The sequence below is a fragment of the Ctenopharyngodon idella genome, chromosome 2, assembly GCF_019924925.1.
Source record: "Ctenopharyngodon idella isolate HZGC_01 chromosome 2, HZGC01, whole genome shotgun sequence".
In the NCBI taxonomy this organism is placed as follows: Eukaryota; Metazoa; Chordata; class Actinopteri; order Cypriniformes; family Xenocyprididae; genus Ctenopharyngodon; species Ctenopharyngodon idella.
Genome location: NC_067221.1, coordinates 36,958,094 through 36,985,752, shown reverse-complemented (window position 1 = coordinate 36,985,752; position 27,659 = coordinate 36,958,094). Strand labels below are relative to the sequence as shown.

Here is a 27,659-nt window from a genome sequence, read left to right as displayed (position 1 = left end):
TTCTCATATTTTTGGGATTTGTCCTAATACCAGTGGCTTTTTGCTGAATGTTCCAAGGGTTTAAAAATACAATATAGCCATATAATTATCAAAATTAAATGAAAACCATTATCGTGAACACCGTATCTCCAAAACCTCCAGTTTTGAGAGCTTAATGTTGTCTTGCTCATCCAGGCTTGGGTTCTGGTGGTTTTAGAGTACATAAGCTGTACTGAGTGTCTATTTCACTTTGACCAAATGAGGAATTGAACTGAAAAACTGCAGAAAAGTGTAGTGCTGGACTCTCAGCAAGCAGAACCGCTCAAGCACCATCTCACCAGAGTAATTCCACACATAAGACCTCAACCTCAGTCTTGTCCAAACATAAGAGATTCAGTGTGTCATTACAAGGCAGCAAAGCACAGAATAATCAGTTTATGTTTAGTCTTCTCCTCTAAGAGACCTGGATTTGGACATTTGTAGAAATGTTTTGCAACTTTGAGAGTTTGCAGGAACTTCTCTATGCAAAAAGCTGAGGATTCCAGTTACTTAAAGGTAAAAAATAGCTCTTTTATTCTACATAAGACTTGTGTTCTTTATGTGACAGTGATCATCACAGTTTCAATCACGCCAACAACACTGGTGTGTTGCCATTGTGATGGGCTCCTCCCACAAGTTTTGTGGTCTAGACCAGTGGTTCTCAACTGGTTTGGCCATGGGACCCACATTTTCTCATGGTCATTAAGCCACGACCTAAATTTTTGGGAATTTTAACCAAGCTAATTTATTTCTCAAAAATGGTTAACACACACATGAGTACTGTCCCACTTTACTTAACACACATAAATTCTAAGAATTTCGCTAACACTTGTGAATAAACAGTATTATAAGGTAAGGCTATTAAATAGCAGTAACAAACTATTTAGGAAGTTGGTATGAGCCGCCACAGTCATCAAAAATATAGGTGGTATTTTGGATTAAAGTTAAAAAACATAAACTGTTAATAAAACATATACACACTGATCCTGATGAATAGAACAAACATCATGCCAGCATGCAAATCCTTACCAGCTAACACATGACATACTACTTACATAATTTATTGGTACTTTTTGGTAGTTTTGGTAAATGACAACATAACGTACGTTTTTAATAACGAACTAAATAAGGCAGTTTGGGGTGTGAGTGTGTGCAGTCTACGTTGTAGAACAAAACGTCAAGTTATGTTTACCACAAGCTTTAATTTACTCATAAATTGAATTTAGCTATTTTAAAACCCCATAGGAAAATCTCAAAGGAACCAGCGGCAAATTAGACTTCCAGGTTCTGACATCATACCTGCACCACTCTATGGAAATGTAATGCAGTGGAATTTAAAAAAGGGCGATTGCAGAAGAATCAACAGCTTTCACACACATCTTTCAAAATAAAAGTCTTGCATCAGAGGAAAAAAAAAAAAAAAAAAAATTTAGAAATACGTTTTTGTTGTCCATGACCCACTTTTGGGTCACAACCCACCAGTTGAGAAACACTGGTCTAGACTACTACACCTGTAAAAGAAATTCTTATATAAAATTCCCTGTGCTTTTCAGTGCAGTTGATTTGCATTTTTATATACTGTGGAATGCTCATGTTAGCATCCAAAGTAAGTAGGAAGAAGGAATTTATGGCTAAAGCCTCAGCCGTGTCATTCTAAGGTAAAACACTGGCCCATTTATACAGCCAGATAATATGGAAACTAATCTTGTTAGTATGGAATGTGGAAACTTATTTTCATGCTCATAAAAGTGCTATTTGACTAGTGAAATGAACAAACTAGTAAAATTTGGAAAAAAAGTCTAATCAATGAATGAATAACTCACTCATTTGCATCTTTAAAAACAAAAACTGCTAAAATACTAGCATTGAGTGTTCTAGTCTAGCTTGCAACATTTTCCAGTCTCACTTCTCTTCCTGCTCTTCTTTTCCTGTCCTTTAACTATCATGGTCAAAAAAAGATGTATCAAAAGGTAAAAATAAATAAATAATAATGATTAATTAATTCAAAATAAATAATAAATACAAATAAAATTGTAATTATAAATAAAATAATAATAATAAAATACAATACAATACAATACAATACAATAATAAAATAAAATAATGAAAAAAATATATACTTGTGTGACCAAAAGTGTGCATACTCATGTGGGTGAAGAGTTCTATTCTAGCTTGGTAAATTTTTCAGTATGGCCTACAAAAAATTTTTCAGTATGGACTCTCCTTCATATTTTTCTCTCTTTTCTCTACTATGATCATAAAAAAAATCAAAAGGTCAAAAAATAAATAAATAAATAAATAAAAATAATGATAAATAAAAATAATGATAAATATTAAAAAATAAAATGAAAAATAATAATAAATTTAATCATGTGAGCAAAAGTGGGCATATTCAGTTAAAAAAGATCAGAAAGACTGACAGATTTTAACAAAATTACAAAAATAACAAAATTTTGTTAGCATATCTACAGTCTATACCTGAAATACCTGTAAATGGCATTAACGTTCTGACTGTGCACACTAGAGTTGGAAGTCCGAGGCGTTTCTTACCTTCAACGAATCAAAGCACGCAATGACTCGCCCGTTCTCCACCTGGCAGCTCTTGGCAGGATGCGCAAACTTGCACTCAGCATCGGAGCGTGAGCACGTTCCCCGCTGAAACTCTCGACACACCTCCAGCGTCAGCCATTTCGTGTCCCGCATGTGAGCCATATTCATCGCCATCTCGCTTTAGCGGCAAGCAAACTTCAATTCCTTAAAATCCCAAAGTGCTTTGGGTGTGCTTGTGTTTGTCAAAAGCAGTTTGTTCTTTTAAAAATGTTCTCTTTCTTAGATCATTAAGCTCCTCTTTCCTTGTGGATACACACCAGGCCAAAGCAAAAAGAACAAAAAAAAAATGTTGCTGCAAGGAAAAACTGAACTGCAGTAATGGATCCCAAAGCAAAAATCCTTGACTCTGATTGGCTGATTCAATAGTGCCCACTTCAGCTCTGTCTGTTTGAGTATGAGCAAAAAAGTAGGGGTCGTTCGGGGTCACAGGGATTGTGCGGGCAGTTCTTTCACTGATGTGGGCAGCAAGCAGGCAGGAAAGCTGAGGCTGGTACTATAAGCAGCTCCAAGCAGCGGCAGACGCAAGAAAGGGCACGATACTCAGTACCCACCTGCAACAGAGAAAAAGAGGGGGAAAACAGCTTTATAGGACCTTCCTAAAGGACTCTTCAGCAAACATTTTCATCAATTGAGCCTGTGATTAGATTTTTTCACTGTGGACAAAGCTGTGCACTGACACGAACTGAATAGGCACTTTCAGCTACCTGAAATCTTGAAAAATGAAACTTCTTCAAAAACAAAAACAATAGAATTAAAAAAAAAAAAAAGAATTTTAAATTTTATATAAAAAAAAGGCGGAGGTTAAAAAGCCTGGGAACTGAAATTATGGCAAATTTTACCTTAAAACTATGAATGAAAACTATATAATACACACACACACACATATATATTATATATATATATATATATATATATATATAGCAAATAAAAAAAATGAAAGCTACTATAATATATAGTAGATGCGTATATAGATTAAAAGATATTTTAATCATCTTAGGGGACACAAAAATGTTCCCCTAACTGAAGAATCACCTACAGCATATACGACTTACTATTTTTTCAAAATAGCATGTGATATGGGATGCATTATGCAACAATAACCATTTAAAACTATAGCATGCTACATTATCATCACATGAGCTCATGATCATGAGGCCATCACATGACCTCTGTTTATTCCCGCTCTCCAGTTATCATCTCCAGAATAAACTTATTGTGCAATTTTGATCCTGTTTCATGTAAAAATAGATCAAGTATTCATGGAATGTCAAGTTGGTTGAATTACATGGGATGCAGCATATTATACTGCATATTTTGGCAGATGTTGTAGATTATGCAGGTATTCCATGCATACAGAAAATGCACATTCTGAAAATTCACTGCATGGAATTGTACTAATTAGGACAGGCAGCATGAGTAGAATTGGGACGCAGCCCATCTTCCACTTTATCTCTGTGTCACTCAGTTTCTCACTCATTCTCTATTAGACTCTCACCAGCTGCATAAATCCTTCACACCCCTAAAAATGCCAGAAATGCACTGAAGTCTGCAGAATACTGTCAGTCAGAGCAAATAAAACATTGTCACACACATTCCTGGACTAACACACACCCCACTGACACACATACACACACACACACACACACACTGGTCTCTGTTTTATACAAACACACAGAACACAACCCTACAAAGCAACCCTTCAGAATTTTAAGTTTCATTTCAGGTTGAGAAAAAAATAACCCAAAATGCACATCACAGCTACAGCTAAGAATTGTGAGTGACATACTGTATCATTTAACAGAGCTTGAGAAGGTGGAAAGTGAACGGTGAGGTCATTTCCTGTTTCTCTAAAGTATTGTGCGACTAACAGTGAGCCAATCACAGGAAGAGATGTAGCAATGTTCCGGCCACATGTTAGTTGAGAGCAGCAGCTCAGTCTGAGAGAGGTTGAGAAACGACACATTTACGAAAAATCTACCATAATTTCAACTTAAATTACATAGTTATTGCAGTTATTGTTAATAAAACTATGCAAGCTTGGTATTATCTACCAGTTCCATAAAAACAAGAAAAGAAAATGAAATAATTTCTAAAGTTTCTTACTCACTGAGTCATATCTAGAGACTAGAATAACAGAGAGACTTGAGAGTGGCCTCTTTTAACTTGGGCCAGTAAGTAACCACCTAGCAACCAATCACAATACCTTAGCAACCATTCACAACAAAGTGCTAAAAACCTCTCTGAACAGGGTCTGCATGTGCAAGAACAATTCACTGTCTTCAGAAAATGCAAAAATCTAGTAATTTATTAGTATTTTCCAGTAGTAAAAAACAAACAAATAAATACATATTTATAATTCTATAATATATTATAAATAAATAAAAAACAAATAATAAATATATTTATAATTCTATAATATATTATAAATAAAAAATAAACACATGGTAAACAAATAATAAAATAATTTAAATGAAATATAAATATTTATAATTCTATAATATATTATGAACAATACATAACACAAATAATCAAATTAAATATATTATAAATAAATAAATGTAAAACAGATAATAAAATGAATTAAATTAAATGTAAATATTACATATTACATTAACTATACTATAATTTATTATAGTATATTATATAATAAAATAAACAAATATTACAATTAAATATATTTATAATTCTATAATATATTATAAACAAACAAACATGGTCCCCCTAGTGACATTTATCAACATTTATTTCATACTAAGTATAGTACAAATCCATTAACATATTTACTGACTTATCGCTTGAGACTGATAAAAATATTATAATTAAACTTTATTTGGAGTATTTCTTTATTGCACAGTGCACATTTCTTAATATCAAGCCTAAAATGTGTTTTAATATCACTATTAGTAAGGATAGTATGAATATAGTATCAGTCTTTAAATGCAAGATATTTAAAGTGTACCTAAAGTATACTTGCAATAGTTCAGTTTTAGCACAATCAAATATACTTAAGAATATCTTAAGCTGGACCTCAGCACTACTTACTGATGACTAAAGTGCATTAGGTACAAAATTAGTATATCTATTATATCTATAGTAGTATATTAGTATATCTATAGCAGACTTTAAGTATATCTATTTAGTATACCAAAAGTACAATTGCAGGGTTTTTATATTAAGTACATAAATATGTAAATGCATTTGTAGTATAAATAAATGTATTTCAAATTCATTTTGGTATATTTATTTTTCACTCGGGTCTTTAGCAGAAAAACGATTACCATGGTACATTTTTGTAAAAGCACTCGTATGCTACCTTGGCCAAGTAAATTATAAAAACAAACACACATATGCACACACAAAACACAGCCCTGTTTATGGAATGACATATTTTAATCCGATAAGACTTTCAATGTGGAAGCAAACTGGATCCTGAGAACACTGAATACTCAAAACAGGCTAAAAGATTTTGTAAAATGAAAAGTAAGTGATCGCGCTGGATAATGTGAATCCATGAGCCTTGCAGCGTGATTTTGATCTTGCATTAAACAGGCTCATGCCTGCGTTATCTGTGTTTACTGAGAAGAGGAATAATCACCGTGACAATTAAAGAAAATTCATGCTCAGACTTGGATCCTGCTTTAAGATCTTCGTTTTCACTTGATCATAACGATGCTGTTTCTTTGCTCCCTCTTTTTTTGGTTAAATGATTTGGTTATTAAGTCACTGTATATCTCCCACAATCCTTTGCGGTGGAATAACAGAATTCTTAGAAGTTGCTGCAAGGTCAAACAAGGAGAGAAAATAAGAACGAGAGAGAGAGAGAGAGAGAGAGAGAGAGAGAGAGAATGATCTGGAAGTATGCCAATCAAAGCCCATTAAAAAGTCAAACATTTTTGCCACTGGGAGGAGAACTGGATGTTATGTTCTCTTTTAAGAAGTGGAAACTATTTCAATGATTCACATGAATGAGATATTAAATGTTTCAATCTTTTTGCACTTTGGCTTATGGCTTTATTTACGTCTGTACTGATTGTCCAATATTCTCCTGCTGGTGAGAAATGCCTGATTGAACATTTGATTTCCTGTGGCTCCGTTTGTTATTTGGCAGCAGTGCGATATTAAAGGACTGATTTTTAAATGAAGGAATTATAATTAAAGGTTAAAATCAGCCTGAGTTTAGTCTGTGTCTAGGAAACAAAAAACAAACTCTGCTTGCATAGATCTTTGACTCTTCAAATATGCAGCATATTAATATTTGAAACAGCAGTGTTTGAGACTGGAGATTTACATTTGTAAACATAATAGCTAATACCCAAGTATATGGGAAACTGTTACCGTTTAAGGCTTTAAAAGTGTGATGACCTGCACCAACACTTTTATAAACAGAACCATACACAGTAGGAACTAAAAACTAGAACCAAGGAGGAATTTTACAGTATGATGTCACAGAACCTGAAAGTTCCACAATGAATGTTATATTGTCTGGTTCTTTAGAAAACCATATATGAACATGAAGAACTCAGAAACCAATCTGCTGATCTAAAGAACTTGATGAATGTACAACATCAAGAACTTCTATAAATCTCTAAAGAACCATATACAACCGAAAATGCCAAAAATACAAATACCAAATATTCAGCAAAAATGTCAAAGAACTTTATTTTGTCTAGTTCTTTAGAAAACCATATATGAACTCGAAGAACTCAATCCACTGATCTAAAGAACTTGATGAATGTACAACATCAAAAACTTCTACAAATATCTAAAGAACCATATACAACCAAAAATACCAATACCAAAATACCAAATATTCAGCAAAAATGTCAAAAGCTTTGTATTGTCTAGTTCTTTAGAAAACAATATATGAACTCAGAAACCATTCCGCTGATCTAAAGAACTTGATGAATGTACAACATCAAGAACTTCTACAAATCTATAAAGAATTATATACAACCAAAAATGCCAATACCAAAATACCAATTATTCAGCCAAAAACTTTTTTTCATAAAATGAAGGTTGAGTTGAACCTAATGAGATGCACATCACCTTTATTTTTATGACCAAACCTTAGAAATAAACATTCAACAAAAGTTTATTTGAGAATAATCCCAAAACCACACAACTACAACCTTAAAGTGCAGCTCATTTTTCAGAATCTATCAGACTTCACCACAGTCTGAGATACAGAATGGATCCTTATAATGTCGCTCTGCAATTCAGAACTGAAATGCTTCTGATCTGGAATCAGGCAAGATGTGAACGCTCTAAACTATTGATTATATTTACTCCAAATTCAGCAGAACCCAATCAGCATTTTTTCCATGCATGAAGGAACTGGCCTGAATTTGGGCGGAGTGCTTGATCAGAAAGGTGTGCGGGCAGCAGAGATGGTTATCTAAACCACAGCATTACATCGTTTGACTCAGATGTGTGTAGGTGATGATTGCCATGTTGGAAAGGGTTGAAAATAGTATCATCACCATGGTTACACAGCACAAAGCCCTTCTACCCAGTAACTCAGAAACACGCACAGTTTATAAACCCACAAAGGTTCTGCAAAGCTGTGAGAATCGAAAAGGTCAAAGGTTAATGATTTTCAACATTATTTATTAACTATCCAAATGATAATAGTTCAGTATGCTAAGAGTTAGAATTTTATCAAAACAATAAGTATTTTTTCTACGACGCCCTCTAGATGTTAAGCACATAAACATCTTGACACATTCAACATGCAGTCGTCATCAGATATATTTCATTAGTGGCGTTAAAGACAGCAGGCATCATTTGCATGCAAAAACAGAAAACATTCCTTGGCAAATGAAAGTCTAGCATCTGAAGATGAAAGAAAAAGAATGTCACTGAAACAAAAAGCAAGAAAAACCTGGGATAAGATGCGAGATGGCACGAACAACCAGATAACTAATGCAGGTGCAACACATTTATCATCGCAACAGTCGTATAATAGCTAGCATATGGGATTAAACCAACAGTTAATTCACAGTTTAAGTACCTTTTTGCATCAACATTACAATCCGTGATTATTCATTTTTGCTAATGCAAAATTTGGCCAAAAAAGAACTAAAGTGAAGTATGCTTCCCTATGAAGTCTCCATGTGCTTATTTTCTCGACACTTTCACTTTCTCAACTACAGCGTGCCGTCGACAAAACCTGAAGACTTGGCGCCAGACCACCCCAGACAGATTATTTGTTTATTTTTCTTCCTCCCCCTTCAAAAAAACATGATCTTCAAACAACCGAAACAATTGCTTTAATCACACACAACCAATCAGCACTCAGCACTGACTTCTCAGCGACGATATTCTTTTCTCATTTTCTGATTTTTAACAGTCTGCAGCACTGTGAAACAATAACCCGCCTGTTAAAGTCCTCTAAAAGTCAGCATAACCTGTTCTTAAGCAAGCTTTTCTTACATGTTTCCCTTTAGCGCAGGAAAACCACCGCGAGCAGTCGACGAGCAGACTTGTGTGAGCTCGAATCCATATGTTTCTCTCTGCAGTGAGAGCATGTTCAGCGTTTACTTACATGACTGCACGGAAGAGTGACGCACTCAGACAGAAGTGAAAACCTGCGTCAACATCTCTCTCCCCTCTCTTTTCCCTCTCGCAGACAGTTACGCGCTCTCACACACGCCCCTGTGCAGTCCCAGGGTGCCTGACTGGGTCCTACCGCTCTGAAATCTAGCACGAGCCATATTAGGAAACAGCAGTTAAACATGTCACACGTAATTTACATGTGGGGGGAGTGGAAAGAGGCTCTTACGACAGAGCCTGAGAGCATATGCAAAAAAAGAGAAAAAAACCATGCACGCGCTGGTACGCGCATAAAACAAACAGAAGGGAAGTGAGACCTGGGAGGGGGGCTTAAAAAAGGAGAAGTGCTCTCGGGCTCAACAGTTAACCAATCATACGGTTGCCACTGTCTAAACAAGTAGCCGGTCGCGGAGAGGTGGGGGAGTACCTGCGCGAGGGACGTTTCCTGCCAAACGCACACGCACAGATGCGACTGCAACTTTTTAGAACGAGGAAAAACACTGCTGAGATTTGTTTGCAATCCCCGAGACATAACAAACTGCAGTTAACCACAAAAGCACCCTATAAAGTCAAAGACAGCCCACACACGTTGAACAACCCCCCCTCCTCACACAGTAAGCAAGCAAAAGTGGTGCAATGCTTCAAGCCTCGGCTGTTAGAACTGCAAAAGAGAGACAGACAGGAACGTGAGAGCGAGACAGTGCAAAAAAGCAGTTCTTACCTCTCACATCATGCTTACTATTGAGTGCGCGTATGTGTGTGAGAGATCAGACACGGGCGGCAGGCCGCGACAGCAGAGCCTCAGGCACCGGGTGGACCATTCTCAGAGAGGAGGAGAAAGAGAGAGAGAGACAGATAGAGACAGACAGAGCGCGTGTGGCTGCTGGTTGCGCCACTGTGTGTGTGAGGCGAGAGCCTGCGAGAGCGAGAAACAGCAGCACTGCGCAGAGCACCGAACTCAAGCGCCAATCATGCTCACTGGAACCGCCCACCGACACAACCAGGAAGTGCTGCTGCTGCTAATGCTTTGAGTTCCTCACCGAAGAGAGAAGAAAATGAGAAGGGGAGGGGACAAAAGGAAGGAAAGGGAGGTAAAGAAAAGAAAACGAGTGTGCTTGAGAGATTACATCGTGCTTTCCCAGGAGTCTGTCTGCGTTCGACACCAGACTGCAGTGGGACACACACATACACACAGCTGTACACCTGGTGCATTGTGCGGCAAAGTTATCTGCTGCTAGGAAAGGCAGGATTTAGTCTTAATTCGACTCTGAATATGGGTTACGGCCATTTCAGGAGAGAAACATATCATCGCAGTGGCTCTGCGTGATGCATTTTCCCAATAATCCGCTTTGAAAAGCATGATATATTTACACCATAAGCTATTTATTAAATGACACAGAGGAGAACTGGGTTGCGTTAATTTATTCCACTGATGTTAATACTAACAAACTCCCACATGTCCGGGAATTTAGAGCCCCTTTAAACTAAACAATATTTTCCTGGAGGGCCATAAAGCATTGAAACTGGGGCATTAATTCATTATCTTCTGAAAAAATGCTTTATTGCATTATTTGCATATTTGAGCCTCGCCCAGCAATGACTGCGGTTATGACTCCATCCAACTACTGGAAAAATGACACAAAGCTCACAATGGAATAATTATAATGATAAAAGATGATCAGCTTTTTTTTTTTTTTCTTTGCAAAAGTCAATAGAAAAAGTTAACCTTGCTTTTGTTCACACAAACTAAACACAAGGAATTTTGTTTTCACGAGAATTGATTAGAGATTCGCTTACGCAGACGGTTCACGGATGTCTGAAAAGCTCGAGTGTGTCCTGGGTTTTTTTAGGTTCACAGCTTAAGAGCCAAAAATGTCAACGGCATGTGCATGGCAGGAAACTGCTAAAAAGGGCAATACTATAGTGTTAATTTAGTATTATTTATATACCATTATAGCATTTATTCATATTTTAAATGAGCTTTTTTCAGTTTTCATTTTAATTCAATTTTTAGTAATTTTGTTATTTGCTTTTGTCATTATTTTTGTTTTGTTCTTTTTATTTAAGTTTTAGTAATTTTAGTAGTTCTACTTAGTGTAACTTCACCAGTTTTCAACCCATTGCTACAATGTCGATATAAATGAACAATGCTTATTAGTGATGTAACAGTACACAAACATAACTAGAGAAAACTAAACATAAAATTGCTTCTTATTTCTTCTTTTCTTAAATAGTGGTTTACTGAAAAAATTGTGTCTCTCTCTTTAAATAAATTCAATTATAATGAACATTTTTACTGTCACACAGTTACTGTCATAACTTGTTTTCATGACAAATTTATTTAAATATTAAATAATTAAGACATTACTAACAGGTAAAGTAAATATAATAAATAGCTTATATGGTGCATAAATTTAGTGAAATGCTCCCCTCTATAGTTAATTGCTGTGGACACTAAATGACTTGCCTGAGGTAAATGTAATGCTACATGAGATATTATTCTCAAGCTGTTTTATTGATGTCTTTCTGCGTTTGAAACACTGGTTGAGAGATTACACATAAACATTTCTATGCATAGATCGTCTGTACTTCTTTTTCGGCACTTTTTCCTGTTGTGGCGGTTAGCAAACAATGTAGCATTACAGCGCGAGCCCCTTCTGGACTGGAGTGTGGATCACCTGTGACTGACTGTATTCATCGTCTGACTGCATGCACTGAGCCGTGACATCTATACCGTGACGGTTCGGGACGAATACATGTACTGTTACACGCCTAATGTTTATTAATTATCCATGTTACCTGGACTGAGAAATTCACATTTATTTGTCAGCTAAAGTCATTTTGACAGCTCCAGGGCTTTCGTGAAAATGGCAGTTTCTTGGACATAAAACACTGTGTTTGTGGTCTTCCAGTTTGAAATGTTGACTACAAAGCGGAGGTTATTCCGATTTTCTGTCATGGCGTTCTCTTCATATTTACGATTCCTTGCAGCCTTTAGCCGTTGCCTACAACACGCTGGATCCTTCACTGGAAACCGAAAGTAACTCACTCCCGCTAAACGTTTACTCTTTGAATTCTTGTACCCGGGAACAATACAAGGTGACAAAAAAGTGAAAAAGTTTGCTAAGAAGTATTTACTACTAAAGCAAAGCAGTGTTTGACTGTGGTAAGCGTATACATAGCAGACTGGTGGGAATGACCTTGGCTGGCAAAATTCTCAGTACAAAAAAAAAAATTCACCATTCTACTGTATAGGCAGCCAAGTTTTAATGAAAGCCTATATTTCCAGTGGTGGAGTACCCCTTTAAACTTATTTCAGTTAGTTGCCAAGGCAACATTTAGATTTTCTTTTTTAAGTTTAGGTTTTTCACCTAATATTTATATTATTTCAGCTTTATTTCAATTAACAAAATTATTTTTATTTGTGTTAGTTAACAATAACAACACTGCTATACATACAGTACACATACAAGTCTCATAGACAGATGTTTGACTATCGACAAGTCTAGTCCATTTTGCAGCTCATTCAGTCCAAATTTGGATTGATGAACCACAGTTTGTGGAATTTCTGACAAAATGCATGCATATAAATTTATCTGAAAAAGTTGGGAATTGTTTATCTTTGATGGCTGATAAAAACTCAAATAATTGTAGAGTAACAGAAAACAACCAAAACATTAAAAAAATAGAATTAAAAAATTAGAAAATGTTTGAGGAATGCAGAAAGTCAAATGAAGCTAAATGAAAGACTACTGCACCAGTTTAAATTCAATATAAAAAAAAAAAGTAAATTAAATTCAGAATAGAACCTGCATTGGCTGGATTGTAAATGTGGATTCTATAACATCTGTCATGTAAATTTATACCATAAATAATAATACCTATTATGCATATACCTATTTTAGCATGTACCATTGTTTCAGCTTTGTGCTTGTACCTTATGTGTTAATAATAATAATAATAATAATGATAATAATAAAACATATCCTTACTTGAATATAAATGGAAATAACTTTTGTAAATTCTTGTAAAAAGTATAATTGTAAAGCCGATTTCCCCATGTCTAGACATCAGGGTGGCTCACCTAATAAATGCAATTTTGGTTCATACACAATTACCAACCACAGCAATGTTACTAGTTTCCTATTAATTTAAAACAGTCATGTGAACTACACTAGGCCTGATATCAAAATGGTTAGCCTGTTTAGGTACCCTTTGGCTGGCATCAGCGATAAATATATGATAATTTATGCTGTTGATGCCAAGACCAAGGCAACAGTCCAACTCTGGTTTATATTAACAACCAGACAAACACATATACTCTCATTTCACTCTGTCTACCTCTTTCCCCATTTCCCTCAACTGACCGATTCATTCAGATATTACACATAGGAAAAATATGTCCTATCCAGTAATTCCTGTCTTTTTCCTTTCCGCTCATACTTTCTTGTCCTCATACTTCTAAAAGTTTGTTTCGGTATTAAGAGTGACGATAGTGGCAGAAATAGTCACACAGTAAGAGAAGACGATCATACTTTCCACTGAAACGACTCTTGCTCGCTTTCAAGTTGTATGATAAATGGAACTCTATTAGCAGACTGTTAAAAATGGCCAAACACTCTCAAGTTTTGCATCCGCATAAATTTACATGTTAAATTCTCTCTAAATCAGTGGTTTTCAACCTGGGGGCCGGGGCCCACTGGGGGGGCCTCAGCAAACTTCCAAGGGAGCCATAGGATGACTTAAAATTATATATACTTATATATATATATAAAAAAAAAAATAAAAAAAAAAACTCAATTAAAATGCTTAAGACAAAAAAAAAAAAAAAGTCTTTCCACTCACTCTTCTTAGATATTCCGAAATTAAAAATTATTGGTTAATTAAAATGAATTGATCACTTTGGGTTTTGGTTAGTAAAAATTTTGAAAACGCAGCATTTTCAAAATTACAGCAGAAATACCAGAGGAAATATTTGTGTTGAACAATGGGAGGCTAGGAGTCAAAAAGGTTGAGAATCACTGCTCTAAATGACTGTGTATGGGTGAGCACCAGTGTTGAAAAATAACTAGCAAAAAGTATGTTTTTCTACCTTCTTTTGAGTAACATAACCTTACTCCACCGTTTTCAAAATAGTCTAGCTTCGAATTTTGTTATGCTAGGAAGTCTGATTCATTTCAGTAATTTAGTTTGTTCTCAGTGATTCATGTAAATAATAGCAGCTTTTCCAGCAGTTGGGCCGAACGCTTCTAAGAACGGTAAGGAAAGTTTCCAGTTATATCCAATTATTTCTGTCACCATCATTTAGAAGTTTTGTTTAGATGCTGTGATTGAACAGTTAATATGATAGATATACATTACAGTTCAAAAATTTGGGGCTGGAAAGTTTTTTTTTTTTTTTTTTTTTAATTTTTGAAAGAAGTTTCTTATGCTCACCAAGGCTGCATATATTTGATCAAAAATACAGTACAAACAATAATATTGCAAAATGTTATTACAATTTAAAATAACTGTTTTCTGTTTCAATATATTTTTAAATGTAATTTATTCCTAATGTGCTGATTTGGTGCTCAAGAAAAATTTCTTTGATTTTTATCAATGTTGAAAACAATTGCTTAATATTCTTGTAAAATCTGTGATATATTTTTTTCAGGATTCTTTGATGAATATAAAGTTCAAAAGAACAGAATTAATTTGAAACAGTACTCTTTGATAAAATTATAAAAGTCTTTACTGTGACGTCTTTCTAATTTAATGCGTTCTTCATTAATATGTATTCATTTCTTTAAAAAAATAAACTTGTGAACGGCAGTGTGTATTATATATTAAATGGCTACAATGTAGTTTTTGTTAGTAACTTGGAGTGCAGCTAGCTACTTTTTCAAAAGGGCAGCTTGACTTTATATTACAAAAATAATTACTTTATATTATGATTAGCTTGTAGTTTGGCAAGCTACAGTTTCAAGTACTTTCCCCTACACTGGTGCGCATACACACACACACACACACACACACACACACACACACACTTACACAATGAATGCATATTTATGTGGACCATGTGTTTGTGTGGAATCTGTATGTGAACAATGTGTAACAATGTATATTAATGGATAGAAAACTGAGTTAAAGCACAAGCTGACTGGGGTGACCTGATTTATGTTGGTCTGGCTTCATGACATCAGAACATTCACAGTTTTCTTGACCTCACTTTGCCAAATACACTGACTCACTAAACAGACATCTAGGCGCACACATGATCGTCAAACACGCATTCAGAAGGAATTTTCTTACTGCAATCACACCGATGTGCCTCTCTCACCCTCTCTTTCTCAGCCCCTCGTATCATCTCTCACAGGTTTCTCTTTAATGCTTCACTTTTTACAGCTTAAACATGTTTGAGTGAACAAGTTGAAAAGCAAGTAGTGAAAGTGATTGGGCGTGGCTGTTTACACAGCAAGTCAAAGTCATTGGGCCTGGCAGTTTATAGTTTACTGAAAGAGTGTATGTTGGTGTAAAGTGTAAAATAGACTCACCTAGTCAGACGTCTGACTAACGACATGAAGTCTGGTACTTACCGCAGCGTATTCTGGCAAAGATCACTCAGTTAAGACAAGAAGAGATTGTCTGACCTACACTAAGAACTAAAGTTTGGGGGTGGTAAGATTTTTTAATGTTTTTGAAAGAAGACTCTTATGCTCGCCAAGGCTGCATTTATTTGATCAAGAATACAGTAAAAACAGTAATATTGTGAAATGTTATTACAATTTAAAATAACTTTTCTATTTTAAAATATTTTACATTGCTTTCTAAACATGCGGCTCTCGTCTTGTGTGAGTGCAGTGGTCAAAGCAGTATTTTCTTTTGTTGTTTGATTAACAGCAGATTATTAGACTGTTGTCACTTTAAGGCTGAATGCACGGATCCACATCCAATATTCTCCCAACGGTTTACTTTCATTTAAGACATAACCGACTATGTTTAAGTGAATACTTGCCAAAATGGACATTTTGACATAATTTTGTGTGTATTTGTCCATGCAAGTGTGAAAGAGAGTTCAATTCAATACTCGTACGCTGACGTCTAGAAGGTGGCTGTATGTGTGCCCACAGAAAACTTGACTGAATTGAGCTCTTTTCCTCACCATCATGCTTTTTCAGATTTATCCATAACCTCTTTCTCCTAGACGTTTACATTTTTGAACGTTTTATGAGACATGCAGCAAGTGTATGCCAACTTATGTCCCGCCGGGTAGATCAGCACGTTAACAATTCAAATCTACCACACAGGACACTGACTGCATCTCTTTCCAAATCATCCCTCCCTTCACTTTTTCACATTTTCAATAGATTTTCGTCATAGTTTTTGTCATTCATAACTGGTTTTTATTTAGTTATCATCTCATTTTTGAGACGAAAATTATGACGAAAATTATTCGTCAACGAAATTAAAGAGCTAGTACACCCAAAAACTTTTAGAGGTCCAGAAAAGTAGTAAAGACAGTTAAAATAGTCCATGTGACTACAGTAGTTCAACCTTAATTTTATAAAGTGACGAGAATAGTTTTTGTGCGCAAAAACAAAACAAAAATAACGACTTTATTCAACAAGTTCTTCTCTTCTATGTCACTATTGTCACAATATGGACTATTTTAATGATGTCTTTACTACCTTTCCGGACCTAAAAGGTGCAATGACGTTGCTGCCTATGTGTGGTTCAGAAACCCTCGGATTTCATCAAAAATATCTTAATTTGTGTTCCGAAGATGAACGAAGGTCTTACAGGTTTGGGACGACATGAAGGTGAGTAATTAATGACAGTATTTTCATTTCTGGGTGAACTAACCCTTTAACACTGGGTCAAAGATGTCCCGTCTAGCGCATGTTTCTGTAGAAAAAAAATGGAAAATGGCACAGAAAATGCATTGGTTACGGTTTTAACAAGATTTTCTCCACATTGAGCTTCTCTATTTCTACAATGTTTTGAATGAGCAATGCAGCAGCGCCGCATCTAGTGGGTTAAACTGGATAGGCTAACAAAAACATTAAAAGCTTTTACATCATCATCACGCACCTTGTGCGCCACTGATAAGGCTGCCTGACACAAACTTAAAATTCAAATGCACTCTTTTTGCATTCAAATGTGGATTTTTATTTTACATTCAACGAATATTCGAAATTCGAATTTTAATTGGTAGGTGTGGCTCTGAGGCTCCGCTTCCCTTATTTATAATATAATTTTTTTCAATATATTGTGTAAAGTGCTATGTAAATAAACGTGACTTGACTGTAGTGCCAAATTGCAGAGCTCGTGCTCACATATCCACATCCATATGATCAGATGCTTTCTTAACTGCTGTTTTCTCACCACTGTCATTTTTGTTCTGTGTTTATTTTGTTATTGAGAGAAAGTGCCTTCGCCATGAGTATATGGGGGCCTTTACACCACATTCACCGGGTCTGGCTTTGCTCAGCCCACCACATTAGGCATGGTGGTGTGGATAAAAAGTCCCTGCTGATGTTAAAACACCATTTGGAGATCACAGAGTTGCTCGTGCGGCTTGTGCGAAAACGGGGCCATTTTGAATCATGCAAAATATGAAAGTTACACCTGAACATGCATATGGAGCAGTGACAGGAAGTTTGCCTTATGAACAGGAAATGAAAACCATGAGGTGACAAAGACAACCGTCGGCACCATCTTTATCAACCTTCATGGTGCATGATGCCTCCTTTTCTACTAAATCTGTGCCAACAAAGTACAGGTACACACACTGAATAAGGCAGAATTTTCTGTGCACAAAAAAAACCTGTGTTTCATAGCGATGCCTGTTTCTCTCTCTCTCTCTCTCTCTCTCTCTCTCTCTCTCTCTCTCTCTCTCTGTCTTTCTCTCGTCTCAGCACTGGTATGTGTCAGGATGCTGTAAATTGTGCTGGCTGGTGGATGTGAACTCTTGCTGGGTTAGAGAATATTCTCGTTACTCAGTAAGTCTGGACACCTCTCGTCTCTGTACAGCTCATCTTGCCATCGAATAACCTCATTTAAACCCTGCAAACCACACCCTTTCTCTTGCACAGTCCCTCACATCTTTTATATTTTATTACATTATCTGTACAGAGCTAAATGATCTATTAAATTATTCAGTAAAATCCCTGCTTTTTCGGAATATTATGCTGTTTCTCAGCACATTTTGCTAGACGCAAAGATGAAGCTTACAGACATCAGCTATCATCTGAATAAAGTAAATGCGACTCAGGGTTCAGAGTTGGGCATCACCATCGAGCTGCATTGCTGAAAGTCACCGGCAATGTTTCACATGCCCTTGATAAAAGCAGCATTGTGCTGGCCTACTTTACTGATTTATCGAAGGCATTCAGGCCTTGAGTTACTACAGCACCCAAACTAAAGCAGTGCCCTACATCACAATGCTAGAACCACTTTTATAGCAGAATTACCTTTGATGATACGATAATCGGTTTGCAAACACTGTTGAAGGATTTCTCAAGCTGCCGGTTCATTATTTAGCTCTAAATAATCTAAAGTCGTGGCAAACTGAAATGCTAAGACAGCAAAACTTGAGGTGTTCTCCAGATCTCAGGGGGCCTAACTACTCATTGGTAACAACACTGATTCTTTTTATGGCTGTCTGATTCAAAAAGCATTCTGGGAAGACTATATTTATACATTTTTAAACTATCCACGAACTGATTTCTTATATAGCAAATCTCTACTCATAAAACAATTAATTTATGTGGCAAAAACATAAAAGTGCTGTCTTATCCATTTACATCTTTAGTAAGGCTCTTCAAAACATTAAGAACCATCATTAAATTTATTCCTCTATTGAAAAGAATTGTTCTAATGTCCACAATCATCATCACTAAATGCATATACTGAATACTGCAAATAAGGCAAAACCATACCATATTATACCACATATATTCATTAAATGTCATGCCTTCAAGTTAAAATTCATTTATTAAATATATCATTCTTTAAAATCATACAGTGCTACAACCAGGGCCTAAAACTAACTTTTTGCCACACCTGCCAATGGCCGATGACTTAAGATAATATTAAATATTTTTTACCGGCCATGAAACTGTTTTTGCAAAAACAGGCAGTTATGACACTAAAATATTAGATACCAGTGAAAATTCACAATTCTCTATGTCAATTTCGATACCACAGAGCTGCTAGCCTAACTAATATAAATTTAAAACATTATTAAAGACAAGTAAACAGTCAGTAATAAAATAAGAACAAATAATCTAATTACAAGCAAAAGCACAAATAAATACAATATAACAAAGATACAAATGAAATAAAGTTTTCAGGTACAGAAATTTAATAAAGTAAGTAAATGTTAAAAGTAAAAACACTGCATAGTCTTCACTGTATAAATTAAAAATCCTTATTAATTAATCCTTATTAAAGTTACAAAGTTATTCAGTGAAGAGCAGTGAGTGATTTTTTCTTTGTCCTTTGCTGTTTGATTAACATTAAACAACAGACAGCAGCAGGCATATTAGGCTGCTGTCACTTTAAGAGTGAATGCACAGATCTAACTGATACTGATACTGCGTTTACTCAAGACATAACTAACTATGTTTACTAGGATCCTCGCTATTTTTTGACATAAATTTGTGAGAATTTGTCCGCTCAAGTGCAAGAAGACATGAAAGAGAGCTCAGTTTAGTACTCACACACTGTCTGACGCGGCTTTCTGGGCAAGTAACGAAATGAGTTCCCTTTCACATCTTCTTGTTTTAATGTTTAAATTGTCAAGGCTTAAAGTTTCGTGATGATGCAGCACTGGCCCGTCAACAGTCCCAAGTGTCATTCACATTCATGCATTGTTAGAATTCAAAAAAATGTTACTGGCCAACTGGCGAGTGACACCATTTTACATACTCACCAATGACGATTTCTACTCGCATTTGGCGCTTGACGAGTGTTAATTTTAGGCCCTGGTTACAACATTAAAAGTTAATTAAAAGTTAGTCTAGAGACTATTTATATATTATAAAAACATATAAATACACAAAGAACAATAAATTTAATGAATGAATTGTTGTAACTTGAAGAGTTATAACATATATATATATATATAAATAATATTTAATATATTCTTCTTTAATGCAGTTCTACAGCTATTTGACATTAAAACTTAGTTCAGAGACTCTGTACTTGCAAAAAACTTCACAGTTGCTAAATTAGGAAACTAAACTAGTTTCACTCGCTCAAACAGTTAAAGCAGCGAGAAAACAGGAAGTTTATGAGTAACAGAGAGTGAGAAGTTCTCAGTTTGCATACGTCCTCTTTTGGAACACAGGCTTACAAAACCTAACAATGCCTAACACTGTTTGTCCCAAAGCATGTTGAGAAAGAAGCATTTCATTTACTTTAAAAGATGTGTTGAGAAAAACAGGAAAAAATGACAACAGCTGAACGGCTGTTCATCTCCTCCCGCCAAATATTATCAGCAGCTACAGATGTATCACACTAAACAAAAAGCACAATCTCACATCACACCTTACATAAACACCTCTGAAAAGTGTCCCAAAGAAAAAAAAACTGCTTAATGCACTCATAAAGCAAGATAAAAAAATAAATTGTCTTTTGAAGCTCTCATACACTTAGAGGCAAATTCGACAGTGTGTTAAACACAGCCAATGTTGTTTGGCAGCAGATACACATCCCTGGTTCTTCAAACTGACTTTGAATATAATCAAAAAAATTGTGGAGCAACATCAGAGGAGAGAGCGATTGGTAGTTAATATGACTCTCCAACAAAGTCCAACAACTTAATAAAAAATGGAAATTTACAAAGTGCCAACAACACCTACTTAAAAGGCCATGTAAATGATGTGCAAACTAGAACCTGCACTTTCACAAGACAAAAAGACACAAGAGGAAGCGGTCAAGCATGTCAGAATAAATTGAATAATAAAAAAAAGAATGTAAATTTTAAAGTGTACAATAAATAACCTTACCATACACAGTGAAAAATACTGTATATTAACATATTTAAAAATATGAATAATTATACTAATTGCATCACATTGTAAAATGCCTGAAAAATATATTAGTTTATAGTCAAAATCTGGCAAATAGAGCAACCCGTTTTGTTTTTGTTTTTACCATAAATTAAAAGAGATTTTTTTACAGTGTACAGTATATACATACTGTATACATATCAACACATTGCTGAAACATTCAAAGCAAAATATTATTTTATGCATGATACACTACAAAAAAAGTGTAAATCAGCAAACAACTCACAATTAAAAAAGTCAAAAATCTACAACGCAGTGTGTAATTGTTAGCATTTCTAAAACCTATATATAATATACATATAAATCCATTATGAAACAAACACATTTTTCGAGATATTCCCTCTCAGTCATAAATAATTTTAGAGCAATAGACGCAAAACAAAATGTAAATGTGTATATTTGATCTTGTTTGCATTTGGTTAGTTCTTACCCGCGTGTGGTGCGAGAGCTGTATCTCCACTGAGAGTGAGACAGGAACTCACACATGGGTCACCAGCCAATGTGGCTCACCGCAATGCATTCTGGGCCAGATACTAACGTATGCCCCAGTGTGTCACAGTGCACGACCAAGCAGAGTAGCTTGCATGCAAAACACTGCATTAAGCTGTTTAAGTGTGTGTGTGTGTGTGTGTGTTTATGGTTTCAATGTGTGATCACATGATAAAGCACATACTGAAGTAACTGTGTGTGTGTGTTCAGTGATCATTCTCTCTATCGCCATGGAAACCTGCTTTTATCTTATTTGCATCTGGGTGTACTAGCAGCAGCAGAGAGAGAGAGAGCTGTGTCATTTTCCCCTAGAAAACACCACTGCCCTCTTCAGAGACTTGAGAAGCTTCCCATCAAATCCACACTCGTTTCACCCGCGCAAACACTTTCCCTGAGCGTAGAGAAAACACGGCTATAATCATGGTCCTGATCAGAATCTCATACTAATATACTGGCCCTAAAAGTAAACGCTTCAAAAAAGAGGAAACAACTCTCATATACTGCTAAAGATAGCAAAGTATGATGCCTTGCACAGGAAGAGGGTTGTGTTTGCTTTTTACAGAAGCCCTCTGAACGTGAGTCACACTTAAAAGTTTGATTGCATTGGATAACAAAACATTAAACTTCAATAACACAAACTTCTTTTTGTGAAATATTTTGCTTGAAAAATGTGTTTGTGCCGTCTTTCTTTAAAATAAATGCCACTTGGTTTGATATGTTCTTTTATAATGCTAAAAAATGCATACATTGTTTTAGTATGTAAAACAATGTATGTGTATGTGAGAGCATGTACTTGTGTTTGCATGTGAATTAGTGTGCATGCATGCATTGTGTGTGTGTGTGTGTGTGTGTGTGTGTGTGTGTGTGAGGTTACTTGAGGTCTGCAGTTCACTCATGCCAGGTGTGTTATCTCAGACGTTCCACATGACTGAGCCGATGGTAGAGTTCCTCTTCTAAACTCACTCACCTGGTCCAAAAACACTCACACGTCTCACTAATGCAACCCCTCGGGTGTTATTTATACTAATGACAGTGAGAAAGAGAGAGAGAGAAACAGATTCAAGGCTAGTATATTCATACAAATAAAGCCTCCAACCTAATGCCATTTAACAACCTTTATGAGCTCTTATGATGCCATAGAAAAAAAAAAAAAAAAAACATTTTCAGGTCAACATGAAACAGCATTCCCAACCCAATTTTCTTCCATAATCTGATGCATTCTGAGTGAAACAGATTACTCAACAAGGGAAAAAATATTGTAGGGCAGAAACCACATAAAATTGATTGGATCGCCAAAAGAGGTGTTTCATGCCAGACCTATATGCGAGTTTGCCATAGATTGTGGAGGGCAGTGTTGTTATTATTAACTAAGACATTTGGTCACACTTTAGGGTCCAGTTCTCGCTATTAACTAAATATTAATTATGACTTTTACTAATAAAGAGCCAATATCCAAGTAATATGCATGCTAATAAGTAACTAGTTAATAGTGAGAATTGGACCCTAAACTAAAGTGTTACCTAAATTGGTCACACTTTAGTTTAGGGTCCAATTCTCACTATTAACTAACTATTAACTATGACTTTTGCCTCAATAAACTCCTAATTACTGCTTATTAATAGTTAGTAAGGTAGTTGTTAAGTTTAGATATTGGGTAGGATTAAGGGATGTAGAATAAGGTCATGCAGAATAAGGCATTAATATGTGTTTTTGAAGTACTAATAAACAGCTAATATCCTAGTAATATGATAATAAGCAACTAGTTAACAGTGAAAAATGAACCCTAAATTAAAATGTTAACGTTAAATTATAGGAAAGTTGCTGACTGCAAAAATTGACTTCCTCTCCATTTTGCCGTGACACTCCACTAAAGGATGTAGTGACAGATCACGTGCTCTCCACTGACTTCAGTCCTATTGCTTGACGCTCCCTAAAGTTGATCTTCATTTGCATAAAGTTAAACATATCTCAACTTTGTCGCATCGCTGGACACGGCCACATCCTTTCGCCAAAGATCACTGTCGCTCATGTCACCAGAAATCGCCAGCTCTCCATTGAAATGAATAGGATCATGCTATTTGTCGCTGGCTATGTAAGGGCGGGGCCGAGCAAGTGGTGCTCACGGCAGAGCAAATGACATCCAGCTCCCCCTCTCTGGAGGTCATGGGTTGAGCCTGACCTAGTCCAGCTCCACCTCTGTGGATCTAATGGGTGGAGGGATAGAGTTATGGGTAGGGTTAGGGTGTGGTGGGACGTTCTAGCTCCACCCATTATGCCCAAATTAGATGCCCAAAAAAGACGATAGAGGACCAGGCCTGGACTTTATGTTGGTGCTTTATTTTAGTTTATGTGGCAGTCGTCTGTGAGGGGCTGCTGCTTTCGTTTTGTTCTTTATGTTTATTTTATTATTAAAGTTATGTTTAACGTTCGCCGGTTCCCGCCTCCTTCTTCCCTTATCTACAAACCCAGTTACAATGGGGCTTAACTGAAATAAGTTTATGTTGAAGTACTAAAACTACTAACTGAAATAAAAATGTATTATTTAGAAATATTTTTTAAAAATAAAAAAGAATAAAAATGACAAAAGCACATAAAATTACTAAAAAATTAAACAAAGATTAAAACAAAATATGAAAATATAAAAGTAACAGCTAACTCAAAATATTAATAAACTTTATTTAGTTTAAATAATAATCAAATTACCCAGCTTCAGTATTATTCGCATGCCAACACTGTAAAAGGAGCAACTTTGTAAGTTCCAATGATGCTATTTTGAGGACTTTTTTTAAAGATTCTCATGATGTCACAGAAGAACTGTTATAAAAATTCCATAGAAGAACCTTTATGTAATGTGTAGTTCTATATCTGTTTAGTTTCATTGTGTTTTGGTTCTGTTTTCCATGTTATGTTATGCAGTTCCCTGTGCTTATTAATTTCCATAGTTCCTAATTAATTTACACACTTGTTCTGTTTGAGCTTGATTACTCTCCCCATGTATTTAAGCCCTGAGTTTCCTCAGTTCTGCATTCGGCCTTGTTTGCGTTTATGTTGGAAGTGGTTGTGTTTTTCCATGATTCTCCTGCATGTTCATTAGATTGTGAAATAAAGGCTTTCTGTTCATTCTCCAACGTTGTGCGCTCATTACAGCCACATAACCGTAACACCCTGTAAGTTCCAATGACTGTGGATCTCAACCTTTTTAACTTCAACAATATTTGAAGCCCCCCCACATAAAAATTTTACCTGACTGCACTTGGCATAACTGGAAAGAAACTTAAAGTGCATATAGTCCCATAAGAGAATCTTTGTAAGTACTTCTTATGGAATAGAATATGGAATAGAATAACTATTTATGTTCCAATGATTCCAATGAACTACAAAAAAGAAACAATCTGTAGTTATTGAAGGCACCAGTACAAAGATGGCATTCCAAAGAACCATCCATCTGCTGGTAAAACAGATGGATGTTACTTAAAGGGGACCTAAAATGCCCCTTTTACAAGATGTAAAATAAGTCTCTGGTGTACCCAGAATGTGTCTGTGAAGTTTCAGCTCAAAATACAACACAGATCATTTATTATAGCTTGTCAAATTTGCCCCTATTTAGGTGTGAGAGCAAAAACACGCTGTTTATGTGTGTGTCCCTTTAAATGCAAATGAGCTGCTGCTCCCAGCCCCCTGTCCAGAAGAGGGCGGAGCTTTAACAGCTCGCAGTTCGGTTGCTCAACAACAACAAAGCTGGAGAATCTCACGCAGCCAAAATGACGATTGTCAGTAAAGGTGTTCAGCCTTACATTGTTCAAACCGGAGTCGGACACTGATGGAGAGACTCAGGAAGAAGTTACAACTTTTAGAATGTGTCTGAACATTTCTGAATAGTTAGTGGAGAAATTTTTGCATGTTGCATGTTCTCAGGGGCAGAGTTTATGTAAATTTTGGGGTTTGTGATGTCACCAACCCAGGAAGGAGCTTGTTGTAGTCTCTACCAGCCGTTTGTTGTAGTCCTTAAAAAGCAATTTCTTTGCATTGAACCTTGAGCATCGTAACTTTTCAGATGTTGTTTATGCTCAAACAGCAACATTACACACTAACTAAAGTTAAAAAAGTGAAATCATAATCAAGGACCCCTTTTAAAAAAATACACTGTTCAGAACCAATGACGTAACATCAAAAATGTATCAATCTCAAATTAATCATAAGTATGTACAGCAAAAAAATTATTTGTGCAAATAAAAGAGTTTTCTTTGCTGAACCAAAGGTGCTTATAAGAACCTTTAGAGTGATGCAGAGAAAGACAGAGAAGGAGGAATGAAAAACGAGGGCATGGAAAAGAAAGGCACACATGAAGAAATGAACCACGGAGAGTAAGAAAGCGTGCTCAACATACAATGCCTCATTTCAAACCTTTCCGTGCTCACTTCTAACCTGGCACGTCGCTGAATATCAGGATGCCAAATATCCTTAGCTTGTGAAATACCCATTCCAATTGCTTTCCCAAGCCACCAGTGGACAGGAAGTCCTCGTCTAGCCCTCTGAGAAATGGCACACAGACACAGTCTGCGGTCTTACCTGACTCTGAGCCGCTCAGATCCAGTCCCGTATGTCCTCTCTGCTGTCTGCCGACAGGAAGCACATTCAGTCCGTCCCTATTTACAGTCCCCTGGCACTGCAGTACGGCTCACAGCTGGTGCATTCCTGCTCCGCTCTGCCTCAGCTGATGGAGAGAGGAGAGATAGAGGAGAGCCGACACGGCAGACAGGGAAAGAAATGGAGAGAGTCAGAACGCAGTATGAACATGCTGTACAAATCATCCACTGTGAATGTGAGGTCAGCAGATGCTGATCAGCCAATCAGAGTCTTGATCTATAACAACTTGAGGTAACTGCATAATGCATTTCTTATTATTTCATCCGTTTGATGCATGAACAGAAGCATTGATTTGAAGCAGACATCAGCAGTTATTGATGTCTCGCTGATGATACCTAGAGCGAAGACTATCAAGTAACAAGGCCGTTTTCTTGTCCTCATGTCGGTTAGTCATCACTCAAATGCAATTAAAATGCAGTTAAGGACCAGATGACTTCATAATTGAAGTTTTATGGTCCATTTAGTCCATGTCTGTGAGTTTTAATGTCATGGATATGCTAGTGTACTAGACTAGTACAAGCTGACAAAATACACTACTGTTCAAAAGTTTGGGATCAGTAAGACTTTTTTCAAAGAAATGAATAATTTTATTCTGCAAGGATGCATTAAATTGATCAAAAGTGTCAGTAAAGACATTTATAATGTTGCAGAATTTCTAATTCAAATAAATGCTGTTCTTCTGAACTTTTATTCATCAAAGAATCCTGAAAACAGCACAACTGTTTTCAACATTGAAAATAATAAGAAATGTTTCTTGAGCATCAAATCAGCATTTTAGAACATTTTAACTTCAGTGTCACATGATCCTTCAAAATATGTTGTAATATGCTGAGAACATTTGCATCACAGGAATAAATTGCATTTAAAATATATTAAAATAAGTTATTTGAAATTATAATAATATTTCACAATATTACTTTTTTACTGTATTTTTGATCAAATAAATGCAGACTTGGTCAGCATAAGAGACTTCTTTCAAAAAAAATGTTAACAATCACAAATCTTTGAACAGTAAACTTTTAGCATATATGATGTACATATGTACAGTTTTTTACTTTTAGGTGAATGGCACAATATATTGACTCATTTTGTTTATAGAGGCGATGCAAAATTATGCTAATTTTGACCAAAAAATCGTGACTACAACCCCCCCTTAATTATAATTACCACCTGGCACAGACTAGCAATAGTATCTAAGTAGCAAATCAGGGTTGCCCACTTTGTGATATTATATTACATTTAAAATTATTATAATTACAAGATGACAACTCAGAGATTCTTCGA

General features: G+C 35.9%; 1 protein-coding gene across 26 annotated transcripts in view; it reads right to left on the bottom strand.

Moving 5' to 3' along the window:
• Positions 1-26,442, bottom strand: part of mbnl1 (muscleblind-like splicing regulator 1) — a 71,564-nt gene extending 45,122 nt beyond the window's left edge. For 19 of the 26 annotated variants that reach the window (XM_051872076.1, XM_051872143.1, XM_051872160.1 and 16 more), the window contains exons 1-2: positions 9,902-10,155; positions 2,569-3,179 (exon numbers count right to left, since the gene is read on the bottom strand). In XM_051872076.1, coding sequence (XP_051728036.1) covers positions 2,569-2,742 — 174 coding nt within the window. In that variant the 5' untranslated portion in view covers positions 2,743-3,179; positions 9,902-10,155. Of the gene's footprint in view, positions 1-2,568; positions 3,180-6,223; positions 6,246-9,060; positions 9,788-9,901; positions 10,156-20,098; positions 20,129-21,669; positions 21,883-26,297 lie in introns of those variants that run through there. The other 7 variants (XM_051872125.1, XM_051872087.1, XM_051872116.1 and 4 more) reach the window with 7 other exon arrangements.
• Positions 26,443-27,659: the final 1,217 nt, after the last annotated feature.